A 20676-nucleotide genomic window follows, 5' to 3' on the forward strand; every position below is an offset into this window, starting at 1 on the left:
TGTAATGTTACTGAACGTCTTTATAGTTTCCTTTTAGACATTTTTTTTAGTTTGGGAATTCTCCAAAAGAAACCTTTACAGGGGGAAATTAATTTGTTATAGCCTGGTCGTTTCAGCACATCATCAACTAGATATGTTTGTTAGATAGGTTTGTTAAATAATCGTATTAAAGGCCCTGAACATTAAAAAAACCAAAAAAAAAAAGGTGTTTTCTATTCTGGCTGATTGGTGTGAAGGTGATGAAGGTGTGTGGAGCAATGCTGGAATTACCGTGGCCCTGAAGTGCAAATCACAACAGTAAACAACACATCCAAAAAAAACAAAAAACACAACAGCAAATCAGATTTGATGTTGTGGTTAGTAATTTGTTGTTGTGTTGTCTGTTTTGTTGTTGTGATTTGCACTTCAGGGCCACCGTACAGAATAACATGCAGTCACCAAACTTAACAAAGAATGATAAAATGTCAACTTGTGAACTTCTAAAAGACTAAGAGGAGGAGTCAGAGAGAAAGTATGAGAATTCCCACTACATCCAACAGTAAGTGAAGGCAGCTCCAGTGCACTGATGAAGGAGGGGCGAGCGGGTCGAGCTCACTCTCAAGTTCTGGATGTCTTCGGCTGGACACTTCAGTTATGTCATCGACAGCTGGACAAGTTTATCATCACATGACAGCACTTAGATTTTATGTAGGTTTGTGCTTTTGCTGTCACAGTTTGGACTTTGTACAACTGTAAGAATTAAATGTTGATTATTTTACGATGGGAAGGTTTCTGACCTTGAGCTGGGCTTACGTGTTCTGTGCATGTTAATGTTTTATTGCATTACTATAGGAGATGAACTTCTACATGTGCTTGTTTCTTTCATGAAGGGCACAGAGGTCGATTAAACACATAAAAAAGGCATAACGTACAAATATTAATATGTTTATTGAGGTGAATACTAGTACTCATATCAAAAAAATGAATTATTACAACTAAATAGTCACAAATGTTCAGAGAAAAATACATTATTACAGAAGGCACCATTGTCAAACAGTAGTGAAGAGGACAGCGCAGAGGTTTTGTAAAATATTTTGTTCTTCACATCCAGGAAAATTGAGCTTTCAACAGACGGAGCAGATTAACAGATTATCAGCTGTTCTAAAACCTGCTTGAATTCTGCGTTCAACAACACATACTAATAAATTAAACTTGCAGTAGTCAACTTTTATATGCTCTAAGTTATGATTTTGGATTCTTGCACAGTGTTATGGCTGCAGGGAAATGATACCTTCTCTGTATACGTCTTGTTTTCCTGACATTTGGCCTGCGACCAGGCCGGATATTTCCTGAAAGGCAAACTGAAGAACAAAGGAATCATGGCTGCCACTGCACCACTAAAACAATAAGTTTCATTGTTTTCCCCGGTCACTATCCCCAGGTAATGGCGGAACAACTGGAATGACTGCGCTGCAAAAGGAGGAGGCAAAGAAGGTGAAGATGTCCCTAATACGCGTTTCCTCCTACCACCACGACGTGAAACCAGCATTCATTCTACGAGTTCAGTGTGCAACAGAACTTGCCCACTTATTAATAAAACCAGGTGTTTGACTCTTTTTGATAGCACTGAGCGCAGGCTGTCAGGATTTTTAGTTGTTTTTTTTTTATCGCTGGACAGTAGCCATGTTGCTATTGTTGTCTCTGCGATATTGTAAAACCGCTCAGACACATGAAAAGCCGTCTGTCTCAGCTTTAAAGTTGGAATATGTATCATAAATATACTGTAATCATGCTATACCAGCTTCTGCAGCTCGATAGATATGACAAAATGTAGCTTATGAAATATTACAAACTGGAAAAAAAAGGAGCATTTAATGACTCTGAAAATGTGATAAGCTCTATTCTTTAAAAACAACTCCTACATCTTTTCATCCACTAACATAAATGAGGTATAGAAGAACTGAAAGAGGAGAACACACAACAGAAGTCGTGCCAAAGCTGGTGTGTACAACAGATTTCATCTGCTACATCAGAAAAGAGACCGAGGATACAAAATACATAACCTATTAGTTTCTCACATCAGTGTGAGTCTGTCAGGATCGACAGCAGGCTGTCAGATGTGCACACATAATTCTCCTCATGTGACGCAGCTCGGCGTCCTCTCAGATAAATTATAAACATCTGCAGTTGTATTCAGTTTTTTTGCACCATTCAGTGCGTGTTAACAAAAATGTGTGCGGACCAGTTTAATCCACATAAATAGCTGAAAAAAATTCACTTTGAATTGTGTAGACATGTTAAGTGGAAATGCGTTGATCAGGGAACACAACAGTAAAGTTGTTTTAAATAATTATATGAATAAATTAAGGAAAGGAAGGCCTAATGTTAAACTACTGAGACAAAACAATTCAACATAACAGAATTCAGTGTCTTGAGTCACCGCACCCCCACAGCTGATGTTCATTTCTGGCCGTACTAGAGGAGACGGCCTGCAGAGTGCAGTGTGTGTTCACAGTTGAGTCAGGCCCTCGTGTTCGTACTGATAGTCCAGAGTCTGTGATTTGCAGGTGTGTGATCTCACAGCTGGGTGTTCTTGCTCATGTCCTTATCCTTCTCTTCACTGTTGCCATGCTCGTCACACTCGAAGGCGTTGTTCTCCACAGCACGGTCCTTCTTCTCACCGCCGCCGACTTCAGCCTCACTGTCTTCTTCAGGTGAACCGCAGCGCAGATGCTTTTTATATACCTGGTAGCCTGTCGAGGAAAAAAACAAACAAACCACGGTTTCAGAAACTCAGATCAGTCATCTCGTCATTTATATTTTAAAACAGCCTTGAAATTGACCAGGATTCAGTGAATAAGCCTTTCCTCCAGACACTTTCTGTCATTTAATGGTCAACTTCTTCTTGTTCTGCCACTTAATTATTCTTGTTTGGGGAAACAGGAAGCTGTAAAAACTTTAAGGGATGATAAGACGATGACTGAAGGGAGCTGTCTACACAGAAGAAAGGCTTTACTGCCACCAACTCATTGTTCCTATATCAAGATCAAGCCTTGTTTGATTGCGTAAATGTGACAAAAAATGAGGTGCGGTCAAATGACGCCGCTTTTATGCTCTACTTTGCAGTTGTTTGTCATTTTTGAATTTAACAAAAAAGATCTTAACTTCCCTTGCAGGAGTGCAGTTTCCATCTGTGGTCTTTTTGATATTTAGATATTAGATAGCTGCATCGGCAGAGCAGCAAGCATGAGCTAGAAGCTAGCATGGAGGCTAACACTAGCATTGTGTTTCATATAAATTATACAGCTCCTTATCAGATCCTTTATTGTCTTTAAATCTGATTATTATCCTTGAACTCTATGCAGACAAGCAGCCGCTCTCCTCCACTACTCGTATCATTTATACAACGAATCAGATATGAACAGGAAGCAGGTCAAAAATCAGGTACACACTTCTCTTACAGTATTACCTGACCATAAAACTCTCCACTGCAACCTTTAAAGAGACTTTTACTGTGTATGAAGAGGTGAGACAGCTTCAGCCACATGTTCACCTGATAACAAGCCACCGTCTATGCTACTAACCCATGAAAACTGAACAAAACTTTTCCCATTTGCCAAAAATTGCCTGCCTGCGATACTCACTTCCCACAAATATGACTGCCACCACCAGCTGGAAGATGCTGTAGATGAGAGGGAACGCGAACATGATCTCCAGCTCGGCGGGGCTGAAGGACAGCTGGACGATGGTGCTGCACAGCTGGGAGTTCTGGAAACCCGTCTCCAAGGCGATGGTTCGACATCTGAACAAAGCAGGGGATGATAAACAGAGTAATTATGTGGTTTTTTTTTTAGTGATGTGTTTGTTGATGCAGTAGCAGCCGACTCGCCAGGATGAATGTTGAATGTTTCTGCATTTGCCTGTGTCACAAAATGCGTCTTTCAACTTTCATATGTACACGAGGAGAAGGCTGCCATGACAGTGACCCCACAGTTGTGGGGGTAAAAACTGGTATTTCAAGCTAAATGATCATGATCATTTCCAAATCTTAACTAAGTGCTTTTTGTCTGTTATTGCAACATAAAAAAGTTGCAGCGTAAAGTGATGTTTCAACATATCAGTGGTTTTGCAGAAACACAATGCCAACGTTTACTATGGTGATCGGGTTGCAGGAGTGGTTAATGATTCATAAACGCATTAAACAATAAAATAAAAAAGCAAGGAAACAGGATTTTTATAACAGGATTTTTACACGCACACATAATGACAATGCTGCCAGCCTACCTGTACCAGGGTTGACCTGCAATGCGAGCCAGGACGAAGCCCAGGCCGAAACCAATGAAGGGGTAGATGGTTCCGATAATCCAAAGGGAGGGAGCGATGGTCCAGGAGGACTGGTAGAGAACTCCACCGACCACGGCTATGATGACAATGAGAGCGAAGCCTGCAATGGACCCGATCTGTGCAGAGCAGACGCAAAAAAGAGTCACAACATTTAAATATCACAACAAATCCCAGAAATGATCTCGAACGTCAGCACAGAAGCAGAAAGTTTCAGTGTTTTCCTACCCTGAGAATCTTCTTTGCAAAGTGGGGCCACCTCTTTTTAACATAAATCCCCAGAGCGATCGGGACAAGAAGGGACACGAGGGTGATACCTGAGGAAACACAGATTTCATATCAGAGCAGCTGGATTGTGATGAACATGCTGAATACTGTTTAAACATCTATTCATATAAAATACTGTTTAAGCCTCAGAAGCCTCAGAAAGTAAACATGTCTGCTGTACGGACCAGTAATCAACTGTTTTTCTGCTCACCAATGCTGTCGTATGGGATCTGGATGCTGCCGCTGGAGGTCCAGATGGAGGTGTAAATGAGCAGGCAGAGAGGCATCATCCCCAAGGCCATGATCGACGAACAGGCCGTCATACTGATACTGAGGACGAGGTGAATACAGATAAGAAATGTCAAACACATTATAAATGAATAACATGTGTTTCATGACATTCTGTCAAGAAGCACATGTTCCAAAAATAGGGAGGTGGCTGGAGAAATTTAAGAAATCTTTTGGTCCAAATATGACCTCATACTTTTACACTTTAACACACAAAACACAAAAAGGGGCTTATGAGGGTCCTGAGAATGATTCCTCACAGAGTCCCTACTTGTACTACAGGACAGCCTCATTAGAAACTCACACGGGAACAAACATTTAGGTTATAAATCGGGTTATTTATCGAAAAATTCCCCACCTGAGTTGCCAACAGGGGGTTCATTTAGTGTTGTTCTGTCTCAAACACATGTTGAGCGTAAACACAGACACATTTACTGTTTTCAAATTATCAAACGGTAACTTTTTGTAATCCTTTTTATCAGAGACAACTCATAGAAACATGGTTATAAAATGAGTAACTGTGTTGTGCTCAAAGTCTTCCTTTAAACTGAGAGCAACGATCCGTCTCTCCTGTCAGTCAACACATCAGGTGGATTTGTTTTTTTTTAAATAGCTGGGCAGCTTTCAGGCATCTAACAACACAGTTAACCAGCTGGTTCCTCACCTCAGGTCCATGTCTCCATCCAGCCAGTAGCAGATGATGTTGGAGCCGGTGCCTCCAGGACAGCAGCCCATAATGACGATCACGATAGCCTGCACAGGCAGCACGTTGAAGGCCAGCGACAAGGCGAAGGCTGTGAAAGGCATGATGCCGAACTGGCAGAGGAAGCCGATGAAGATGCCCCACGGTCTCTTGATGTGGCCCCACAGCTTCGTGGCCTCCACAGTGCAACCCATGGAGAACATGATCATAGCAAGCATGATGGTGAGCACCGTGCTCAGCACCAGGCCCAGGACTGCGTTGAAGTCACTTGGAGGAACCAAGCAGCCTTCAAGGTCGGCGCCTGAGCAGATTGTGGCCAGAGCGTCGCAGCCCTCAGGCACCGCATGTGTCGCCATTGTGGTTAATATAAAAGGGAGAAGAAGAGGATAATCAGCGAAGAGTGGAGGAGAGCTTCCTCAGAGTTCACAAGATTCCTCAGCACGACTCCAGCTTCTCCCTCTCCGATATCCAAGAGGATGATGGTGACAGTGAGAGGAGGCGTCCGGCTCACTGCTCTTTATGCCCACGCTGCCACAGCCACATAAACACTGGGAGGAAAAAAAAAAAAAATCAAAAATTAACCAATACCTGTTGTGTTTTATGGGGTCAGTGTTCAGAAGCACATGCATATAAAAGGAATCATTCTCAAATGTGCAGTGTGATTGGACCACAGCTCCAACTTTTATTGCTCTTTGGTGTGTAAAAACTTTATTGGACAGCGACGCTATGCAGCATCATCAGCCCTTTAATGCCAGTAAGGAAGGAAGATGCTTTGGACACACCCTGTGTGCCAAGGTTCTCTGCACAGTGCCAATAAAAATCACCCACCGTGACATTCTTCTGTCTGTTTGGTGTAATCAAATCACACAGTGGATTACTAAATAAAAGAAACATTCTGAAACATTTGCAGTCAGGCTTTTAGAAACCTATCAATAATGATAAGGTACCCGAGGCAGTGAAGGAGAGGACGGTCAATCAGGAAACAGCTGTAAATATGCAACAACTGTCTGAGTGAGAAGATGCCGACTGAGTTACAGGGTTAAATGGCTGAAATGAAAAACCTGTTGCTCAGGTGATTCCCTGCTCAAACTTTGTTTTAAATCTTTTCTTTTTAATCTACAGTTCCAAGTTGCTGAAATTGATTCAGCGTTTTTTTTGTAAAATCTGTAAACCCCTTGTAAATTATATCCATCGTAATTCGATGTTATAAAGTGATAATAATAAAATAACAAAAGGTCCGAGTGGGAAGGAACCATTTTTTTATAGGCAATTTGGGTCAACCTGCCTCCTGCTCGAGCCAAGCGTGATAAAATGTCTTTCTTCAGTTCTTCAGTTACATAAAATGTTCAGAAGTCGACGCTCATTGTTTGGGGCTTTGATGAACTACTTTTGTGTCACCTTGCACAAACACAAACCCTTCTGTTTCTCTTAAACCTTTCTTTCTATCTTGCAGGGTCCTGCTGAAGAGTTGTGTTAGTCAGGATGATCGGGGAAATCCTTAACTCTAAAGTTAAAGGACAACCAGTCAGCACCATAAAGAAATGTGTCATATATGAAACACTGCAAGCTGCTCACTATTAAATGATGTATGAACAATGAGGAGCACTAGCAAGATTTCCACCTTTCAGTCACATTTCGTGGACACGTTTGGAAACATATGCAATAAAATGTAGCAGGTACAATAAAAGCGACTGTGTCATCTGTGCATTTTTCATGCAGTCCAACAGTGAACGTGGCAATATACACAACCTTTGCAACACATAAAATTGTTCAATCTTTGCCAGATAAGTTTGGTTCAGTGAGGACATTTAAACTCAGACTTTGTCGTTCTGTTAAAGTCGACTGAAACGTGTGTGACAGCCGAGCGAAGCGGCTGCCAAACACGAGACCACCGCTGGAGACGTCGTTTCAACATCTGCACGCGCGAAACTGCTTTTACCAGCTGTGTTTGTGGCAACAAGCTGAGTGTTTTTGACGATGTGTAGCCAACAAAAGATCTTTTCTGAAACCTAACCTCATATTATTTTTGGTGCCAAAACATATTCAAACCATAAGCACAGATATAATAACATAACATAAAAAACAAAACAAATGTAAAGTTGCAACAAGAATTGTATAAACTCAACATATTAGTGGTTTGCAGGAAGCCAAACTTTCATTAGACTAACACTGGAACTGATGTCCAGTAACTGCAAAGTTTTAATATTTTTGGTATCACTTTTTTTTGTCTGTAATGATTTAAATTCACAGTATATGAGCACAACAGGCGACCTGTGCTCCACTTTTTTTCTTTTTTTCCAAGCCAGGCTGAGCAGATAATCATGACACTGCTACTTCTGTTCAGTTATGTAAGGAATTGTTTAGGATTTGAGATTATAAGTTGTGGATGAAAGACGAGACAGTTTGCTGACACTGTAAAATAACTCGGCTTCTGCAGAGTCGTTTGCTCCACCAACCACATCGTGACCAGAGACAAAAGTCAAAATAGATTATTTATCTGCAAGAGCGAGTTTAGAACGGGCAAAATATAAAGTAATCAAGGGCGCATGTTGAACTTTTTTGGCTTCATGCACCACTGAGCAGCTTTCACAGGAATGAACGAGGCCTCACACGTATTTAGTTTTCATTATACGTCCACGACTGTTAATATTCCGATTAGTGACCTGAGACATGACATTGCAGACATTTTGTCTGATCTCCACAAACAGATATTTGCAAATGTGTGCAGATTTATTTAAATAAGACTGATTAAAAGTCATCTCACGGCAGTTGATCGGTTCCAAGAATTCATTTCGACCTCTGTTGCTCGAAGCAAAGCCGTTCGAAACCAGAACGCTTTCTAACGTTGCTTAAAGACATCTGTCTGTAGCCATTACACAGAGTTTTAGATTTGTGACAACTAGAAATTCCTCTAAAAGAGTCTGCTTCAAGGTTTGTGTCCGATATGTTTTGTTTTTTGCATGACAACACAAGACAAGATGAACTCGTTAAAATGTTTATTGGGCCATATTGTAGTTGTGATGTCACAAAATAATCTTTGTACGCACACGTGTAAAAAAAAAAAAAAAAAAGTGGGATTTCAGGTGAGCAACTGTAAAAACAGTTGAAGGTCAGATGTACAAGTCAAGTCACAGTGAGCTTGTTTGTGAGTGAGTTGCCTTCAGTGTTGGTTGTTATAAAGAGAGAGTTAGAGAACTGGGACACTAGTTACTGCTGCAAGTCAAGTAATCTGTTATTTATTTCAGTTTCTCTTAAAAATAATCTGACACTGGAAAGAATTGCTGTCTTGTCCTCGTCTTCTGTCTCAAATATTTCATCATATTTGTGCTTTTATAGTTTCTATAAAAGCGTTCATAGTTTACAGGTTCATTAGTTGCACTTTTAATGCCCAGTTGACTGTCAGACTGTCAGCAGAGTTACCGACTGTGGGCCGTACTGAAGGCTACAAAATGACGGTAGAGTCCATAGATTCAAATGTTCATGTACGCTGTGACGAACACATGCAACGAGTCACAAAGAGGTTTTTTCTCTCGTAACGTCCCAAGTTCCTTTTAAATGGCAGCAATCTTGTGATGTAATAAATGACAAAACCAAACTGTGACCCTGGAAACAAGATCTGAAGGACTTTCCTAAAGATCTGATATTCCGCCTGACAAATATCCAACATTTTAAGATTCCACCAATTTTCACGGGTGTTCATGACCTTCAAGAGCTCCAAACTCCTGTTTGCATTTCATAAACTGTTAATGTGTACGCAGAGAATCATCCTTTCTGTATGTGTAAGTGAGGGCAGGTGGAACACTTATGGTAGCTCTTCAGAGAGTCTTATCGGTCTTTATCTCTCCCATCAGCTTTTATCTCTCCCTCTCCATCTAACATGTCCTTCATTCAGGCAGCAGTAAATGTTAAGTATCGCTCTGCGCTCTACGTGTGAATGAGTGTGTGACGGCTTGTGTCAAGTCACGGCTATTATCTCAGTTTGATCTGAGAGATAACAATCTAATCTGATATGTCCGTGTTGTATTTCACCACAACGCGGACTTGTTTTTGCTCCGGTGTAAAATGGGGAAACGGAGATAAGAAAAGTTTTGAGAAGCTCTCCGACTGGCTGAACGGAGGAGCGAGAGGGACAAATCAAAGAGGATGCGATGACCTTGACCCCCTGGCAACTCGATTCTATAAAAAAAATGTTTACGACTGCACGTCTGCTGATGTGCTTTGCATCTTTAACCTCCCACCCTTATCGTTCTCTGCAGACTTTATGTTTCCCATCAACTACATTCAGTGAGTCTTGGGTTATCTATTGTTACAACTCTGCTGACAAGCTTTCTGCTGAATATACACCCGCTGCTCACCAGAACTCTGTGAACATGTCTGCTTGTCTGAGATTTTACATTTTACGTTTTTTGACGCTATTGCACAAGTAAAACTGTCCTGTGCTGAATGTCATTTGTCCTCGTCTACCTCACACCTAGTGAATATTTTGGTGAGTCACAGTAAAAGGGCACAAACACGTGCAGAATAATTAATGTAAAGTTCTGGATAAAAGTTTAGAAAATAACAAAGAGAGAGTTCTCGACAGAATTAACAGGCACATTTACAATACATACAAAACATAATAATTGTGTAATTATTATAGGGTTGCAACTTATGACTATTACATTGATTAATCATCAAAAGCTGTGTCGACGAAATATAATAAAGCAGTGGAAAATGCATATTATAATTTCCCACTGCAGAGGGAGATGCATCAGCTTTCTGCTCTATTATCATGTTTGACAAACAAAAATATATAAATACTAAATAAATAAATAAATGCACTTTTTCAGATCGGGGTTTTACCACATTTGAAGTGTCTTTATAGTTTTAACATATGACATAAATACAGACACAACCAGCTGAAGCAAACGCATCATTTAATGTGTGCATATGTTTCTAAGTGACTTGTGGTAACTACCTCAGAGAAGACAGGCCACTTGAACTACATTTTTAAATCACACCACCATATTTGCATTTGTCTTCCTCTGATTCTAAACATCGGCATTTTAAGTTATCTCTGTATTCTAGTAATAACCTAAAGCAACGTTTATCTTGATGCATAAAGCTTTTACTGAGGAATTGTTTGGAATCATTTCAACAATAAATCCCAGGAAGTGAAAAAAAACGAGACGGTATTTTGTAATTAAATTGAGATCGTTGAACAACAATTCACGTCATGTATTTACTGTTTCTTGTCCTGATCCCAAACTGTGATTAGGTCTGAATCTGTGGCGTGCTCCTTTAGTCTGCAGCTGTATTAGCTTGTTCTGGGTATTCATGGTTTACTGTCACTGTTCTCCACAACACCGTCCCTCTCTTCAGCCTGGTCAGGGCCGATAGTCTCCAGCGACAGAAACTCTCGATCTGCCTCACATGAACTACGACCACATTACTTTTTATATGCCTGGTTGGCTGCAGAGTGGAAAGCACAAAGTCAGAAACACTGAAGCTTCATCTCAACTTCTAAACCTCTGAAAGAAAGGTTTGCATTGAACAAGCATTTCCTGTCATCTAGGACTTGGCCACTTTTTAGGATCGGGTGAATGTTAGCTGACGATATGAAAAAGATTAGTTTTATCCTTCAATACTGCATTGGAAAAATGTAAACATGAAGAAGATATAATATTGTTATTATCTATTGTCAGGAAAACAAAACAAACTTTCTGAAATGTATCAGGCAATATTTAAAGAAAAGTATCTCTTTAATTTACAAGAAACAGATCCTGACATCAGCATATTTCATGATCTTTGTGTGAGTTCATTGTTGGGATCACATCAGATAAAAGATGACAATTTACACATGCAGCAGACACGGAGCAGCATTTATTCACCAACACCTGAGAAAGATTTCTGGTTCTTTAGCTGCTAAACGCTCATCATGGTCATTAGCTTTAGTTCTTGCTCTACTTCGTATGAAACAAACAGTGAAGTCTTGAACAGTTGAACCAAAACAATTCGCTGAAAGACACTAAAACGCTCCTCAGAGCTCTGAAGTAAAGAAGGAGTTCTGTAACTCTTCATCTGAATGATATCCACTGTTTCTAACGTATACGTAGCGTTTAACATGGTGATAACTTACTCAACACTACAATGAGTTGTGCGCATTGTTTCTACACTCCGGTTTATAGGATTATAATAAACTTTTGTACTGTAAGTAAGTGATTATACAACATAATAAAACAATAAGAGTGAAAGCCATCAAGATAGAGCATGGCATGAAACTGAGGTAGGTTTCCAAGGTAACAGCACAATGTGCGAAGAACACGTTGGTGCTCTGCACGACATTAAAGTTGTGCATCATAAAAATAACAACGTACCGGTGTTGTGAGTTCGTTCGGTGCAGGCGATCACGCCGCCACGGGACGGAGGACAGAATGTGTTCACGGTGCTGTCGAGGAGTTTCAGTGTGAAAGTGGATCAGATGACGTGAGACTCCAGTCACACATTTACTCTCTTCTGTCACGCAATATGAAAATACAATATGGTGTGTGTGTGTGTGTGTGTGTGTGAGGTTAACAAGTCACTTGTATGGATTAAACAAAAAGAGCAACTGAGATTTGTCTCATGTGTTTAGTTCTCTCAAAAACACCACAAAAGAAGAAGAGCTCGGAAAATGAGCTTTTGGTACATAAACAACACAAATGTGAGATCATTTCACACACACACACACACACAAATCTCATTGTAGGTGCACAATTAAAGTTGAAGATTGTGTAAATAGATAAATGATTTGCCTCTTCAACATCTAAGAACCTCGACATTACTCATACTCAGTCGATGATTATACAGCAAATATTTCAATCATTTCCACGTTCCCAACAAGCTAAATTATGATATCAAAGTGTGCTTCCATCTAAACTTGATTCAGTTAATGTGGTTGGACAGTTGGACAGGACAATCAGTTACCCAGCAATCTTTAATCAGTCATCTAACAAATACATCAGTGACCCTTGAAAGCATCCAGTAGTGCCGAGCAGCTCACGAAGCAAAAAGTCAGAATATTTAACTCAGAAAACAACAAAATTAAACTGAATTTAGTTTCCAAACTATGCAACAGCTTTTGAACATAACAAATACTTTAGTACTGCCATCTTCTCTGTCCACTTAGTTTTTTACTTGAGCTGTGTAGTTCTGTTTTAAAATTGAGTGATACAATCCCTTTCTCTTGCTGCACATACCTTCGGACCTTGATCGGGGACGACAGCCACATCTCAGCATTTTCAAGCGGGTGCTCTTCCTTCCTCAGCGTTTCCTCAACTGATGCTGTAAAGATGTGCTGTCCTGCCTGCATGCTGGACGGAGTCATGTAATGTGTAACTATAATACAAAAAGGAGCACCAGCCGAACCAACGACGAAGTTTTAAATAACCATTTATTAAAAAATAAAAGCCTCTGAAACCTTTTTCTGTAGACCTAACGTGGATATATCGTACGTCGAGGTTAAATAGTCACAATTCGTCTCAGTTAGTTAGTGCGAAGTGTCCTTTAAACTGATGCTCCCCGTCACGTGGGTGATGAAGCATCTCAGGAGGTAGATTCCCCAGAAGTGGAGCGAGCTGTTGCAAAGGAGAAAGAAGAAGAGAAACATGTTGGAAGCTAGAAAGGTGGCAGGGTCCGCCACATGTAAACAGAGTAAAACAGTATGAACTGTGTCGTCCTATAAGGTCAGTTTGATTATTTCGCCTCACCTGACCAGGAACGGCTGAGGGAAGCAGCTCGTCGTCTCCGTTTTAACCAAATCATGAAGTTTCATCAAGTTCGTCAGCAGAGCTCCGTGTCCACATTTGTCGATCTTTGTCACCACCAGCTGCACAACGATATGTTTAACACATCCAACTTTATGTACAGTTCAACAGTACAATCATTATAATTAATGTTACATAAGAATATTTGTCACACTCATCATCAAATGTTTGCTAAAATGAATAAAAGCTCCAACGATGAATTGCTGAGTTGCCAACTACTAAATGAATCGGCAGACATCGATTAATCTGTTTGTGTAATCTTTGAAATATAAAAAGGTCTAAATTCTCTGATGTCAGCTTGTTAAATGTGAATATTTTCTGGTTTCTTTCCTCCTCTGTGACAAAAACTTGAAAATATTTGGGTTGTGGACAAAACAAGACATTTGAGGACATCGTCTCGGGCTCTGATTGACATTTGTCACCATTTTTTGACAGATATAGATCGATTAATTGAGAATATAATCAACAGATTCATTGATAATGAAAGAGAAATAGTTAGCTGCAGCCCTAAAATGAATTAATTTATAATAGATGTATCCCTCAGTTCAATCCTGTCATTCACAGCAGTAACTACATTAGCACAGCCGACTCTCATCCTCCACGACAGCCAGACAACAACCTTTTTAAAGTCTGTTTCATGTTTCAAACTGACTCTTTCATCTCATGGCTTCTTTGCCTTTCAGCACCGAGGGTTCATCTTTGTTAAAAGCTGTACTGTCACCGCCTTAATAATGATCAAAGTGTTTAATAACCTGAGCGCATGAATAATTGACTGCGGAGTGGGTACAGAGTGGGGGTGCTTCATTATAATGTCTCGGCGGTGGCGTTTCAGAGGGGACAGCAGTTTTTAAATAGCTGAGTGAGAGCGTTCAGCATTAATTCAGTGTGGACATAATGAGGAGGATTTGGAAGAAGAATGAGGAAAATGTGAGAAGGAGGGGTGAGAGCTGGTTAACGTTAAAGCTTACTTCCTCCACGCTGAGTTCCCAGCATGCACAGTGCTCACTCTCTGTTCCTCAAGCAGAGATTCACCTCAGGTGAACTGCTTATTGCAAGTTTCTGCAGGCTTGTACAAGTCAAATTTCAGACTTATTATGACCATTTTGAATAAAATTTAAGACCTACACAACGTACGAAAAAGTAAGGAAAATATGCAGTCCCAGTATTACTTTCAAAAATAACCATTTCACAGAGCGACTGCAACAGTGAAGAATGGAGTGTGTGTGTGTGTGTGTGTGTTTTTCAGGGTTATTATAGTTTTTAAATTTTTATTAGTTTTTATCTTAATTTAGTTTTTCGGTTTGTTTTTTTTATTTTATTTCAGTTTTAATTAGTTTAACACATGATTAAGTAGCTTTAGTTTAGTTTTTATCTGGGAGTTTAATTTAATCTATTTAACTATAATAACCCTGGTGTGTGTGTGTCCAAGTTTAGGGTCCTTTTGCAGAGCGTACACTGCACCTCCGATTCATTATTAAGTGCAGCTTTTAACCAACTAAATTCTGTTCGTTCAAGCCAACACACTACATTGAAACTTTCCCACAGTTGTAGCAGATTTCACTGTCGAAGTCTTTCTGGAACTGGTGAAGTGTACGGCGATAAATTACAACCGCGCTGTTGGCAAAATACCACTTACGTTCCTGATCCTTCAGACAGAAGAACACACGGAGCTGACTGTGAATCTCACCAACACATTTCCCCAAAACAAAAACAAAAACAAAAAAGGCTTCGACGGAGGAGATAAATGAACATAACTAAATGTAATTTAAGACCTATATGCAAAATATGGATGTATTTAAGATTTTTAAGACCCAGCAGAAACCCTGTTACTGGCCAAATATCTCTCACACTAGATATTTGCTGCTGTTTCAACTTCTGAGGTTCTGAGTTAATAAGCCACCACAGCAGACGTCTGTTTCACACTTTCACACTCAGTTAATCTGTTTATTTTTTCTTCTCTCGTTCAAATGTTGAAAAATGCCTGATAATCAAAGTAGCTGCTGATTCATTCTCTGTTGACTGATTAATTGTTAACTCGAAACCTCATTTGGAGACATGAGACAAGTTACTGGTTAGTGGTCAGTTAACCAGACAACTTTCTGCTGTCTGACTTTATAATCATGACTATAGTTTATTGTTTTTTCTTTAGGTTTCTCCATTCATTTTGCTTTCAAGCTGAAAACTAACTATATAGGGAAGATGTTACTATTTATGAAGAGAGTGTGTGTGTGTGTGTGTGTGTGTGTGTGTGTGTGTGTGTGTGTCCTACCACATACGGACATCTCGTCTCCTCACACATCTCCAGGGCGATCAGGTCGGCCTTCTGAAGACCAACACTGCCGTCGACCAGCAGGAACGTCCTCACCAGACTGCAAGATTACAACAAAAATAAGTGCAGGAGAGTTAAACAGTGACCAGAGTTACAGCCTCCCTCTCGGTTCCTCTCGGGTAAAACAGCATTTGTTTTGTTTTCCCTTGAGGCTCTTAAAGTTTTTTGTTCTTCACAGCCAAAGCAGTAAAACACAAATAAATGACTGACAGCGCAGTGACTACACGGCACCACCTTGTGGATGAAGCTCAATCCACAGGTAGGACAATCCAGACGGACACTGTAGTCTACGCCACTGACCTCATCTTCTATCTGTATCCTGATTACAGCGCTGTGAGCGATTCTTTCACGGTTGCAGCACAAACAAAAAGCATAAAGTACATTTGCATCTACAAAATATTCTCCAAACAGAGCGACTGTTTATTCTGCCTGAGGTGAAATGAAACGTGTTCTGTCTGAAAGGCTTTAGGTTATGTTCCTATCAGCGCAGCCGGCCTGAAATAAAATATATATTCATGGTTTTATTTTCCTTTCATGACAAATTAACCAAAATGTAAAGATTTAGTTGGCCCAGTGGTTTGTCTTCGTGTCTTAAGGATTCATATCTGACCTGAGAACAGTGTTTCCACTTAGAGGTTTGATAACTGATGATGTGTAATTCTTCATCTTTAGCTATGTAAACAATTAAATCCAACTACAGTCGACAAAGTGTTGACCAGTTGATTTATCATTGAAAGTTCATTCAGAGTGAATTACAAATATTATTATACCACAGGCAGAAAGTCATTTATGTATCTCTATGAATCTAACAAATAGTTTTTGGCATCGTGAATGAATTTCCCCTCCCAGAGGATCATGACCATGAGGGGAGTTCTGTCGTAGCTTTCAAGAAAAATCTCTTTCCGACCTCAGCAGCGTTGCACAAGTCTGATTCACTTTATGTCTTTTTCCTACGCAGCAGATGGTTAATGAGAGTTTTACTTCGGCCCTCCAGACATCCATCATATGTGTATGAGGGCAATATATTCTCCCTGTATGTGCCGAGACTATGTGACTCTGCACAAGGGCACAGCAGCTAAAGCTGGCTGAAGTAAATGTCTCACTTTTTCCTTGAGTAGAGGTACGGCTCCACCATGTCCACAAAGTCACTAGGTGCTCTGTGTCCATACCCAGGCATGTCAACGATGGTGAAAGCTTTGCCCACTTTGAAGAAGTTCATCTTCTTTGTGTGACCCTGAGAGAGAAACACAAAGACAGACAGACACACAAACTCTCATGAGGTGTAAAGAAAGACAATGAGCTCGATCTGAATAAGAAATATCACATTCTTATAGTTTTTTTTTAACCAGACATGCTAATCTCATACACACAGACTAACCTACTCAACCTAAAATCAGAATATTGCAATGGTATAATTATATTCTTTTGTATGAATAGTGTCTTCTTTGTAAGCATTACTTTAGAAACAGTCACAAGAGTATTTCACAACTCTGCAAAAAAGAATGTTTTGACTGTAAAAACAAATAAAACTTGGGTAATGGTTAAATGGGCATCAACAGGAACAACAATATGATTTAATCTTGACTCTAAACCCAAAGTCGACTTGTACGATCCTTCGATGAGACATTTTTTTTACAATGTCTTCATAGTAAGATGAGTCACAGAAGAACTCTGTCTGTATAACATAGTAATTAATTGGCAAAGGACTTTTTTAGGACTTGATGCTCAGGACCCCTTTCGGTCTTTACTCATGTACCTCTCTTATTATCGCTCCTTACAAAGCTAAAAATGCAGAATTACACAGAATTACAAATCATCAGTTATACCAAACCACTCTGTGAAAACACTGAACCCAGAACAGGTACTGAGGTTCAGTACTGAGCTCACCCCACGTGAATAAAACAGGTTGAACTTTAAAATCAAACTCTATTTGATATGACTTTATGAAAACTAAACATGCTACACCTTGAAACTGAATGTATGTTAAGAACACCTACAGGAGTTTTGGAGACTCTGACTTCGACCTCAGGAGTCAGAGAGAACAGACCTTTGATGAGAGACGACTTGCCCACGTTGCTTCTTCCGATAAAACACACCTGAGAAAACACAAAAGTTATACTATTATGATTTACTCTGTCAAGGAATATTTTCCTTGGAAAGCTCTTTTCAAGGTTTCCCTGAGTGACCGCTTTAGCCCACACACCTGCTCTGACTGTCACGGCCTGCTCTGATTGGCTGCTACCATTTTGCTGCTGCAGTGCCAACGACCGCCAAGTCCCACAGGACACGACTCGGGCTCATCCATCTCTCCGACACAAGACAGATGGGTGGAGGCCGACGCTGCCAGTAAGCTACGAATACATCATCGTCTGACAGAGTGCTAGCTAACTCGGCATGCCAAAGAGACCCCATTGTCCAATCAACACAATGTCCCATTCTGACCCCTCCGGTGAGCACTACTGTCCATAAAGGTTATAAATCTGCTCATTTATTATCAGCTGTCAACTGGTGCTTAATTATGTATGAGCCTAAAAAGACATTAGGCTACATTTTTCATTTATGGTGTCCATGTTTGGGTCGAGGACGGGCAATGTGAACAACTTCATGTTCAACATCCTCACTTACTTAAACAGACACCTTGTCTGTCTTTGACAGTTTTGACAGTCGAATCCGAGCCAAACAAATCTTTATAGGTGAGTCTGTCCATGGAAAGAGGCAAGCAAGGGTCTGTGAAGTCATTCTGTAATGTGAGCAGGTTGAAGGCATCAGGCTGCGGCCCTCCTCATGAGGTCTTAAAGAATAAACTGTATTTTTATTTGTTTTGGTCGGTTCAATCTAACTGAAGTTTAGCAGTGTGAAAACTTTGAAGACCTGCTGAAAAAACTCTCCAATCATACCTTTTATATAAGCAGAGATTATAAAATTCATTTGCTTCACATTTTGATTTGCAAGAATAAATCTGATGGAAACTGTAGACATTTTTTAGTAAACTGTATCAGAGGAATGAGAACATTTACAAATGCAACAGATTTCAAAACACTTACTGAGGTTTCTGTGTTGACAACCGTGCCAGCACATCATACTGATGTCAGTGTTCAGTGTACAAATACATGAGGGGATTTTAAGAGGTGACACAATCCTCAGATCGTTGGTTTACAAATGAATTAAGTTAAATTTGGCCAAAGGCAGATTATAGAAATCTTATCTGAGGTTCACATTACAACAGGACTTTTAGCTGGCAGCTCTCTCGACAGCTTTTCAGGGGTTTTTTGGTGTTTTAAAATACAGATTTCTCATTAGGACTGTCCTGAATACCATCAGCATGCAGGTCATTATTGTGGTCATTGTCTTCTCATACTTTGCTGTATTCAATGTCTAATGAGAATCAACAGATGTTTAAATTATTTGATGTGAGGCTGACATTGGGGAGCAGGTGCTGTTAGTATTCTGAGAAAATGCTTTGTAACATGTCACTTTATAATGACTTTTTTTCAGAAGAACACAGATACTGCACACTGACCTCTGGCTGCGTCAGTGCAGGCACGTGGTCCAGCCTCTCTGCAGAGGTGTAGTAATCAATCTTATGAGACGGTGAGGAGCAGAACAGCTTTTCTGCTCTAATCATGTCCTCCAAACTGGGATGGAAGTGCTGGAACGGCGTCCGGTCTATAGACCTGAAAAACACATTCAAACACATGTCAGAGAGAACAAAAACATGTGCCCCACAGAGTCTCGTACAATACAAAAGGTGTAGAAACAAACCTGTCCAGGTACGCCTCCAGCTCTTTAAAGGGGTAAAGTAAGCTTTTGACTTTCTTTGGCGAAAGTGCTGTGGCTTTCTGCAGCGAAGCAAGTTTATGGACTCTCTGACGGGACACAGAGCAAAGCTGAGTCCTGGGCAGAAGCCACAGACTCCGCCGGAGGAAAAACATCTTCCCAGGCCGATCTCAGACCTTCCTGCAGCTGACAGAAGGACAGAATGTGAGTCAGAACAAGTGCAAATTCTTCATCTTTAATTTAGACAGGTGATCTGCAGGGTTGAATGAACCCTGGGAGGATTTAAGCCTGACGTGACTTCATGACTATGCTGATAAGAAGGAAAAGAAAACGAGAGGAGCTAACGTTGACTTGTGTTTTTAAACAACAGCACACTGACTTATATATCACACTTATCAAACAATAACAATGCCTTTCCAAAACTTGGTTAAAGATGTCTGTTAGACCCGATGTTAGTTTCAGCGTGAGGGTCAAGTGGGACAGGTAACGCTAGCAAGCTAGCAAAACATTAGCACAACATGGACGATACATTTGAATTTATCGACACAAATGTACAACCGGGTTAATTTAACGACTTACCTGATTGTCAGTATGTTCACTGCTCAAAAATGGATTAATACCGCATGGTTTGGCCTAAATTCGGCGATATATACTGCTATCATGCCTTCTTTCTCTGCAAGTTGCCATTTTCCTCCATGTTGTGTTCAGCGCTCAAAAGCGTCCGGCTGAAACAACTCCAATTTGCTAAGGGTTCCATTTCGAATAGTTACTTGATTCTTAAGTTACTGTAAGTATCCGGATACTTATTTCACTTATTTCATTTAATAAACTTGCAGAATAAAACAACGTTTTAATACCACGTGTAAATCTGGATTTATAAAATACTTTTAAACCTTATAATTCACATTTTATCTTAATAAATGTAATGTAATAAATTAATCTGTTGATATGACCGCTCTCTCACAACTACTACTGCTAATACTACTACTACTACTACTAATAATAATAATATGTGTTGTGTTTTATAATGTATATTTAAAACAACTATATACTATAAACAACTATATTATATAAAAAAAAAAGACTTTCACTTCCTCCTTTTTCTTCTTGGGGATATTAATGTACCTACTTCTAGTGGTAAGTCAGTTGTACACTAGTTGGTTTGTACACTAATTTGAGCTAATAATGGTGTTACAGATTCAAAGAAT

At 40.0% G+C, this 20676-nt stretch overlaps 2 protein-coding genes across 2 annotated transcripts; both read right to left on the reverse strand.

Moving 5' to 3' along the window:
* Positions 1-908: 908 nt before the first annotated feature.
* Positions 909-6121, reverse strand: slc10a2 (solute carrier family 10 member 2). The gene is made up of 6 exons (XM_037108893.1): positions 5540-6121; positions 4799-4917; positions 4549-4637; positions 4264-4439; positions 3624-3781; positions 909-2732 (listed from the first exon to the last, which is right to left on the reverse strand). The coding sequence occupies exons 1-6, from the start codon at positions 5932-5934 to the stop codon at positions 2557-2559; spliced, it is 1113 nt and encodes a 370-aa protein (XP_036964788.1). The 5' UTR covers positions 5935-6121; the 3' UTR covers positions 909-2556.
* Positions 6122-12971: 6850 nt separating this feature from the next.
* On the reverse strand, positions 12972-20206 carry gtpbp8 (GTP binding protein 8 (putative)). The gene is made up of 8 exons (XM_037108894.1): positions 20048-20206; positions 19454-19654; positions 19212-19365; positions 17689-17787; positions 16795-16925; positions 15632-15731; positions 13306-13424; positions 12972-13173 (listed from the first exon to the last, which is right to left on the reverse strand). The coding sequence occupies exons 2-8, from the start codon at positions 19621-19623 to the stop codon at positions 13086-13088; spliced, it is 861 nt and encodes a 286-aa protein (XP_036964789.1). The 5' UTR covers positions 19624-19654; positions 20048-20206; the 3' UTR covers positions 12972-13085.
* Between the last annotated feature and the right edge of the window lie 470 nt (positions 20207-20676).

This window comes from Acanthopagrus latus, chromosome 9, assembly GCF_904848185.1.
Source record: "Acanthopagrus latus isolate v.2019 chromosome 9, fAcaLat1.1, whole genome shotgun sequence".
NCBI lineage: Eukaryota > Metazoa > Chordata > Actinopteri > Spariformes > Sparidae > Acanthopagrus > Acanthopagrus latus.